This window comes from Carettochelys insculpta, chromosome 32 (assembly GCF_033958435.1).
Source record: "Carettochelys insculpta isolate YL-2023 chromosome 32, ASM3395843v1, whole genome shotgun sequence".
In the NCBI taxonomy this organism is placed as follows: domain Eukaryota; kingdom Metazoa; phylum Chordata; order Testudines; family Carettochelyidae; genus Carettochelys; species Carettochelys insculpta.
Genome location: NC_134168.1, coordinates 555130 through 564292, shown reverse-complemented (window position 1 = coordinate 564292; position 9163 = coordinate 555130). Strand labels below are relative to the sequence as shown.

The window sequence follows — 9163 nt, the reverse complement described above, 5'->3', positions numbered from 1 at the left end:
TAAATTGTGTGTGTGAGGGGAAGGCTGGGGAGGTCTGCCCCATCCGGTGGCTCTGGCTCCCACCTGCAGGAGGGCAGGGACAGGGTTAGGGGTGGAATAGAGCGTTTGCCTCTCTAGTCGCTGGTGACATGGAGCAGCCTCGGTGCCCCTGCCTCCCACCAGCTGTGGTGTGGCTTGGATCTGGCAGCTCCAGCCATGCGTGCTCCTCTCCAGCCCCAGCATTGCAGCACTGGGCAATCACAAGGCAAGACGTGCCCCCTCAGGAGCCCTGAGCCGGTAGGCAGAGCAGGGGTAAGCTGTGAGGCAGGGCACAAGAGACTATGGTCTGACTCGCATTAACATAAAAATGTGTCAGTGGAGTCCATGCAAGGCAGGGGTCTACTGTATTTGAGTCCGTCTGCTAAGGAAGATTCTTTTCTGGTTCAAAATGCACAGCAGCTCTAAAATCAGTGAATCAACAGAAAGGTGCGCCCCTAAGGACCTGCATTATTGTCTGGAAGCAACACAGCCTAACTGGACATTCAGCTCTCAAAGCTTCTTCTTCCTTTAATGTGGGGTACTGTAACTGGCCAGGCCTTGGCCCAGGGGAGTGGACCCATTCTGACTCACTCATTGATTTATATCAGAGGGGGACCGTGTTTGTCTGGAGTCACAAAAGCAAAGAGAAGCCTTGTGGCACCTTACAGACTCACAGAGTTTTTGGAGGGTGAGCTTTCGTGGACATTGCATCTGATGAAGCGGGACTTCTCCCACGAAAGCTTATGGTCCAAACAAATTGTTAGTCTGTCAGGTACCACAGGACTTCTCATGGTCATTGATCAGTTTCTCTGAACTCTTAGGAATGTCCAACATTTCTGCCAAGCTCTTCCAAAGGCCTCCTTGATGTCTTTGTTTCTCAGGCTGTATATGAGGGGATTGAGGAGGGGGGTGAGGACAGTGTAGAAGACAGAAAACACTTTGTTTGGGGCTATCAGGGCATTGGCGTTTGGTAACATGTAGACCGTTATTAGAATCCCATAGAAAAGCATCACCACAATGAGGTGGGAGGAGCAGGTGGAAAAGGCCTTTTTCTTCCCAGCAGTGGAAGGGATCCTCAGGATGGTGGAGATGACGAAAACGTAAGATATCAGAGTCAACAGAAGTGGGAGGACTGTGTTGATGGAGGAGAATATGAGGGTCCCCAGGGCAACCAGGCTGGTGTTACTGCAGGACAGTTTGATCACTGGCATGAGGTCACAAAAAAAATGATCAATTTCATTAGGGCCACAGAAGGCTAATTGTGACATAAAGGAGATTAATGTGGTGAGGCTTACGAACGAGCTCAGCAAAGATCCGGCTACTAGCTGCACACAGAGCCTGCCATTCATAAGGATTGCATAGTGCAGGGGTTGACAGATCGCTAAGTATCGGTCGTAAGACATCGCAGCTAGAAGACGGCACTCAGCCGCCACTAGGAAACCAAGCCAATAAAGCTGCACAAGGCAGCCGGTCACGGAAATGCTCCTGTCTCCAGTCCGGAGACTGGCCAGCAGCCTGGGCAGGATGGCCGAGGAGCAACCGATCTCCAGGCAGGACAAGTTCCACAGGAAGTAGTACATGGGGGTGTGAAGGTGCTGATCAACCAGAACTAGAGACACTACGAGCAGATTTGCCATCACGGTGAGCACATAGATCACTAGAAACAGGAGGAAGAAAAGGATTTGCCATTCAGGTAGATTTCCAAATCCCAAAAGGATGAATTCTGTAACAGTTTGGTTTTCCCCTTCTCTTTCCTTCATGAGGTGCCTGTAGGTTTCCACCTCTACCATTCCTTGTGTGATGTATCTGGTGATTAAGAAAAAAAAAATGATTAAACTCAGGAATTTTTAAGTCAGGATATCATTGAAAAGTTATTTACTTGTTCCCATAACAGAAGAACTGGGGTTAACTAAATGAAATTAATAAGGTGCAGGTTTAAAACTAACAAAAGGAAGATTTTCCTTGTCCCCGCACAGGGTCGGCCTGTGGAGCTCTTGGCCAGAGGAGCTTGTGAAGATGAGGACTTGAACAGGATTCAAAAAAGAACTAGATAAATTCATGTTAGCTGTTTCCGTCAGTGGCTGTTAGCCAGGCTGGACAGGAATGGTGGCTCTGGACTCTCTTTGTGAAAGGATGGAAATGGAGGTCAGGAGAGGGATCTCTTGGTGATTACCCATTCTGTTCACCCCTCTGGAGCATGTCAGAAGACAGGTCACTGGGCTGGATGGACCTTTGGTCTGACCCATTATGGCCATTCTTATGTTCTTAAAAAGTGCAGTTAAACTCAGTGGATTCCCTTCCACTGGATTCCCTAAGATATTAAAATTGCAAACTCAGAGTTTATGTCTTTTTTCCAATGCAGAAATGCACTCAGGCATTGCACAGCTTATTGGGAGAGAGATTCCCCAAAACTCTACCCACAAACAGGAAAACAGTTAATTTATGGCTCATCCGCACCCATTCCCACTATTTGTTTTAGAGATTCATGTATTTACAGGGTAAAAAGTACCAAAAGTTGCTCTTGGAAGGAGGGATAAAAATGACTCTCCATAACTTCCACAGAGAGGACAAGACACAATAGCCTTATACTGCAGTGAAGGAGGTTTAGGTTGGCCATTATGGAAAACTTCCTTTTAGGGAGGTTAAGCACTGGAATAAATTGTGGAGGGAGACTGTGAAATCTCCCTCACTGCAAATGTTTAGGAGCAAGTTCGACAAACACATGTCAATGATGTTCTCAATAATATTTAGTCCTGCCATCAGCACAAGGGATGGGACTCAATGAGGCTTAGGCTAGGTAGTAGGAAAAACCATTTCTCCAGGAGGGTGGTGAAGCACTGGGATGTGATTACCTAGAGAGGTTGTGGAGACTCCATGCCAAAAGGCTTTTTCAGTCCTGGCTTGACAAAGTCCTGGCTGGGATGTTTTAGTTGGGGTTGGTTCTGCTTTGAGCAGCGGGCTGGACTCGATGACCTCCTGAGGTCCCTTTCACCCCTAGGATTCCATGATTTCATGATTCTGTGACCCCTTAGAGTCCCTTCCAATCCTACGATTCTATGGTTTTCAAGTCTGACTAAATCTACAACATGCCCTGAAGACATCCCACAGTTACCCTGGATAGATCTCAATTAATTGTATTGGCCTAAAACATATTGTCCAAATAAGCTTCCTGAACAGGATTTATCATTTTATTTAGGTGTGCAGTAGAACTGTTAAAAGCCTCTTGTCATCTAAACGTCATCAGCTAAGGTGAGTTTCTTTCTTTCTTTCTTTCTTTTTTTTTTGGTAACTATTTTCATTGGAAAATCCTATGATGCACCTAAATATATTTACAAATCTGACCCAAAGTGACTAGCTCAAGGCTATCCAGGATGGTTGTGTTAGAGTAGAGAACAGAAACCAAGAGTGATCTTTGGAAGATTGTTTACAATTATCATTCTAGGGACACATAATTTTGTAGGAAATAACTCAGTAGAGGGAGTATAAAGAGCTCAGCAGAGGCACAGAGAAATAGAAGGTTGTGGAGGGGACTGGGTAAAGAAACAGCAATGCCGATAGATAGATAGGGTGTATGGGGATAGATAGATAGATTGATAGACAGATAGATAGATAGATACGGTGTATGGGGGTAGATAGATAGATAGATCCCCTTTTATATTTCGCCAGTTTCCCTGTCAGGATAACCCGATGAGATAATCAAGTCAATATTCATACAAAGTTCCTGGGAAGTGAGGACACTGTCCAAGAGGAGATGGCCTCCTGAGGTCTCTTCCAGCCCCGGAATTCTGTGATGCTATTTTTAAGTCCTGACTTGACAAAGTCCTGGCTGGGATGATTTAGAGGGGGGTTAAGCTGCTTTAGGCAGGTGGCTGGACTTGATGACCTCCTGAGGTCCCTTCCAGCCCTGCAATTCTATGATTCTAGGACTATCTTTCAGATTAAGGGTTGTGTCTGAGGAACAGAACTGAGCTTTGCCCTGAAAACGATCACACTCACCTTTAATCCTCATCACAAAAGAGTGATCCCTCTTCCAATGGTGACTGGGTCTGGCCTCGAGGTCAGTCTTGTCCTCTCAGTTCCGGGGGACACTCCTACACGTTGCTGCTGGGAAGGGTCTGTCTTGCAACTCATCATGTTTACTTGCATCTCAAAGACCTGTGCATTACTGCCACTCCAGACTCATGCAGGCTTTACCAGGGAAAGTTGCCTCCCCCGCTGGTTGATATCTCCCATGGGTCTTACTGCTGGTGAGCACTGTTACCTAAAAGTCATATAATCATTGAAACTTGGGGCTGGAAGAGACCTCAGGAGGCCATGAGTCCAAGCCCCCTGCCCAACCCAGGATCAACCTCCAACTAAATCATCCCAGCCAGGGTTTTGGAAAGGAATTAACCAATGGAATTAACAATCTGGTATTTGTTAGACCAATGTAACACCAAAGGTGATGCCACCAGCATTCAAACTACACAAGAAATCTCTCTTTTCAGCGCAAGGGATGTCTCAGGCATCTTCATTATATCTACCTGAGCCTTTGCATCATAAAGCTGATATGGATTCCAAAACCTCATCCAGATTTAGCGGAGTCCTTGTTTTTGTCTGTGTGTTCCCGTTTTCAGGGAGAAAACCCTTCCCTATTGGGTTACAGAGATTGGTTTTGACTTTTTTAGATTAGTTTGCTTACTGTTTTGTGTGTGGATGGGGGTGCTTGATTTGGTCGGGACTTGGGTTAGAAGAGGGGTCATATTAGGCTGTTAAAAAATATCCAGCAGAATTGGCGAAAAGCAGAAAGGCTGTTATTGTTTGATGAGGGTGACTCCTTAGAGGTGGAAATTCTCTAGCCACCATTTTGGGAAAGTTCTATGCCCTTGGAATTTATAATCGATTTGTAAGACCATAATGTGACAGGAGGGTTGGCAGAGCAACTGGTAGCATAACCCGTAACACCAAACTCCTTTTTAATTCCTGACTCTGGCTTCATGCAACTCATGGAATCTAATTGCATGGCCAGGGCAAGGTTTGGGTGATTTGAGCTTTCGTAGAGAGGTGGTGGAATCTTCATCCCTAGAGGCTTCCAAGTCCCAGCTTGACAAATTCCTGTCTGGGATGATTTAATGGGGGTTTTTCCTGCTTTAGGCTTGGGGCTGGACTCGATGACCACCTGAGATCTCTTCCAGTGCTAGGATTGTATGATTCTATTCCCACATTATCTATCTATTCCTATACACTGTATCTATCTATCTATCTCTCTATCTATCCCCATACACCGTATCTATCTATCTATCTACCTATGTATCATTTTCCCCATCTCATCCACTGGTCTCAAAGTTTCTTATCACATTGACATCCTGGCAGATGAAGTGTAGCATTCTCTAGTGGCTTAAGCACTGGCTGAGGAGTGAGGTGATCTGGAAGCGATACATCTCTGATTTCTACCCATAACTGCCCTGTCCGGTAAACTCAAAGAAGGCACCTACAGGCCCATGACTCAGTTTCCCCATAAGCACAGACCTTCCAGAATCTATCCCATTGGTCACTGGATCTCATAATCCCCACCTCATTCACTCTTACCTTGCAAAGACCATAACATCTTTGAGAGCTTTTCTCTGGGCTTCCTTGACCTCTTTGTTCCTCTTGCTGTAGATGTGGGGGTTGAAGATAGGGGTCAGGATTGTGCAAAGGACAGGGAACAGTGTTTTGAAGGGTGTGTGGTTGGAACCATGTTGACAAAAATCAAAGTCCTATACAAGACTGTAACGCTGGAGAGATGGGAGGATCAGGAGAAAAATGCCTTTTGCCTTCTCGCGGTGGAAGGATTCGTAGGACGGTGGTGATGATACAAATGTAGGAAATCGTTGTTAATGGAAACGGGATCGATGACCCAAAGGATGTCACTGTGTGCCATGAATGAATGAACCACTAGTTCTAGAAACACTAGTTCTAGAAGCTTGGTTTCTCTGTGAAGATTTTTAGGATGGGTGAGAAATCACAAAGGAATTGGTTCGTTTCCTCACAGCAGCAAAACTTTATTTCAGACAATAAAGTGATTATTGTGGCGCTGCCCAGAAAGCTGCTTGTCTGGGAACAAGCCACCAGCTGGAAATGAAGCCTGCCATTCACCGGAGTGGCTTAATGGGGCAGATGGCATATCGTTAAACACTGTAAGACTTCACTGCCACCAGAGGGTATTCCGTAGCTGTGAGGCCTGCAAACAATAACATTGCAGCATTCAGCTGGGAACAGAAATGGTTCTCCCCCAATCTGGGGTTGTGAAGGTGCCAATCAGCCGCAAACAGCGAACTATAGGGGCGTTCCCAGCCATGGTCACCTGCAGAGCACAAGAAACAGAAGGAAAAGGAGAACATGTAGCTCAGGGATATGCCCAAAACCCAGTAGGATGGACAAAAACCACAACGAACATCCAATTCCTATACCCTGTGTTTGCCAAGGGATGAATCTATGGGATGTAAAGCAAAATCCTCACTATAAGTTGAAGAAGAAAAGCGCAGCATTTAATTCAATTGATCATGGCACTCCTTGAGATGAAAATTAACAGCAGCCGTATCTCTGCTGTAGGAAATGAATCTATCTGGTTCTATCCTTTGTTGGCACAGAGCTGTTTTCTGTGGGAAAAGGTAGTTTGGGTGCAATCAGCACAGTTCGGGGGAGCGTGCTGATTGGCTTGAGAATGTTCACTGGGAAATAACCGGAAAAAGGTTTTAGCAAGGCAGCAGCAAAATAGGTCACAGCATTTCAATTTGCATCAAATCTGACATTTTGACATTCAAAGGTAAAAGCAAACTGTGAAATTTCAGAACTTCTCACAGGGTGGATTTTTTTTTGGCTCGCCTTAATTTTAATGTCATAGAAACATAGAACAATAGAGCTGAAAGAGACCAAAAAGAGCCATCGAGTCCAGACCCCTGCTCTAAGCAGGACCAAACTCATATTTGAGAGTTTATCTGTGAGTGAGTTATACAGTGGAACAACCTCAGGGTCTGCAATGGGCCAGATATGCAGCACTTGGGCAGCCGGAATCCCATTGTACCAGCAGAGGTTTGGGGCTCAGTTGAATTTCCTGCCCATCCAAACCCAGTGTAGCCTCTACTGCGGCCAACCCAGGGGAACAGCCTCTGCCACAACAGTCAGCCCAGGGACCTGCCTGCTGCCCGGTGCTGCCAGGCCCAGCTCCAGAAATCTGCCCCCTCCTGCTGCCAGCCCCAAGGAGCTGTCCCCTGCCACCACCACCAGCATTGTCCACTGTGGCCATGGGGAGCCATGGCCCATAAACTGTGGCTCCTGCCGACTCCTCTATCCACCAAACTCCCATCTACTCACCCTGAGCCCTCCTCACCCCAACACCACCAGCACTATGATCTCCAGCCTCTGCCTGAGCCCTCCTCAAACTAACCCTGACGCCTGCACACCCACCTACTGCCATGAGACCCTCACATCCAAGCCCTTTCTCCAAATCCTCCTCCCCACACACCTCATCCTGACTCTCCCACCCACCATATCATTCCCTGAGTTCCCCCACAAATAGTTCACAAGCCTCTCTCCTGAATCATTGTAGCCAGACATGAACCCCCCGCCCAATTTGGCCTTTTCTTCTTCTCCCCTCCACCACTGGGAGAGACGGAGAGAGAGACAGAGAGGGATACAGGCAGCCTTTGATGCCCTGGGAACGCCTGTGGGCTGTCTCACCCAGCCTCTCTACCATACACAGAAACCAGACAGTGAATGGGCTAGCTAATGGCTGCCCTTCTGGCTGATAGCGGTAATTGGCACGCCTGATCACCGCCCCAGGAAAAACGGGGAACCTCCGCCCATCACCTCCAAAGGTGCCCAATTGTCCACAATTCACAGGTGCAAATTGAGCCTTGCACCTTCCCTGGGAAAACTGGGGTTCAAACACGTTCCTCCCCGATTGGCCACTTGAGACCTGGAAGAAGCCTATGTGACCAAAGGGGGTATAAAGAGGGGTTTGGCAGCCCACCCCCTTTGAGTGCCAATCACCTACACCTGCTGGCCAGGTCCAGTATTGACTCCCGAGACTGGGGACGCCTGGTTCGTATCTACTTCTTCCCGAGGGATTGAGAGAAAGATCTTAGAAGACATTTGGGGTAAATTACAGCTAAATGACAGCACAGAACACTGACAGCCAGGACTGGTGGCTGGAAACAAACTTTATGGGGCCATGGGAAACTTAGCCACACGCCTAAGAAGTAAGTAAAATCATGCCAGATGATGGATGTTGCCGATAAGAGAGTTCCAGATTAGAGAGGTTCAACCTGCACCAGTATCCAAGTGTAGTAAGATCAGGACAACAGGTCAGCAGTTTTCAAGAGCACTAAAGGATTTAGATGCAGAATTCCCTTTACATGTCGTGGACACCGTATCTAAAAACCTTACTTGGCTAGAGAAGTCTTAGGATTGGAGCACAGCTGGGTGCATTTCCATCTGCGTGGAAAATAAATGAGGATAATAATTGACCTCAGCTGAGGATCAGAATTCTTGTGGAATACCAGCGCCAAGTGGGATTTTCGAGAAATACCTCGCTGGCTTAACACTCATTGAAATGGCTGAGTCTCGGACTTGGGGGCTTTTGAACAATGCAATAGGATTCCCTTTCACAGCCTGGGGTTTCATTGAACTATATTTCTGCTCTAGACACATGTCCCATCTCAACAGTGGCGGGTATTTACCATTCATTCTCCTTAGCAATGTCGCCTCTTTCTTCATGGACATTCATTGGCTACCTCCAGGCTTCTGTCTGTCTTTTCTTGTGCTGGTCTGTCCCCAACTGAGTGACGTGAAAAGCATCTTCTCTTCTCCAAAGGATGTGCTAGGACTTCTCTCAACCCTACTTACACAGGGTGTTATAACTTCTCTTTTGCTAGACTCTGTGGAGTTAATTACAATGGTTCTATTTTCCAGATGCTTTCCTAGATCAACAAATTAAGCTGATATTCCAAAGGGAATATTTGTTGTTGGCCTCCCTGACACTACCAGGATGACTCAGCTTTCCTCCCAGGTCTTTACGGATAACTCCTGACAAACTAGGGGGGGGGTTTGTCCATAAGATTATTTTCATTCCTTTATTTTTTGTTTGTATCAGATCCCAAATGTTGAGATTCAGGGACAGCTG

At 46.7% G+C, this 9163-nt stretch overlaps 1 protein-coding gene across 1 annotated transcript; it reads right to left on the bottom strand.

Annotated features, from left to right (window-relative positions):
* Nucleotides 1-818: 818 nt before the first annotated feature.
* On the bottom strand, nt 819-1778 carry LOC142004477 (olfactory receptor 2AP1-like). The gene has a single exon (XM_074982121.1). It carries the CDS (start codon nt 1776-1778, stop codon nt 819-821), a length of 960 nt encoding a protein of 319 aa, XP_074838222.1.
* Between the last annotated feature and the right edge of the window lie 7385 nt (nt 1779-9163).

Bases quoted from the DNA above. Each gene is read 5' to 3' on its own strand.
- LOC142004477 (XM_074982121.1), bottom strand. From the start codon at position 1,778: ATGAAGGAAAGAGAAGGGGAAAACCAAACTGTTACAGAATTCATCCTT.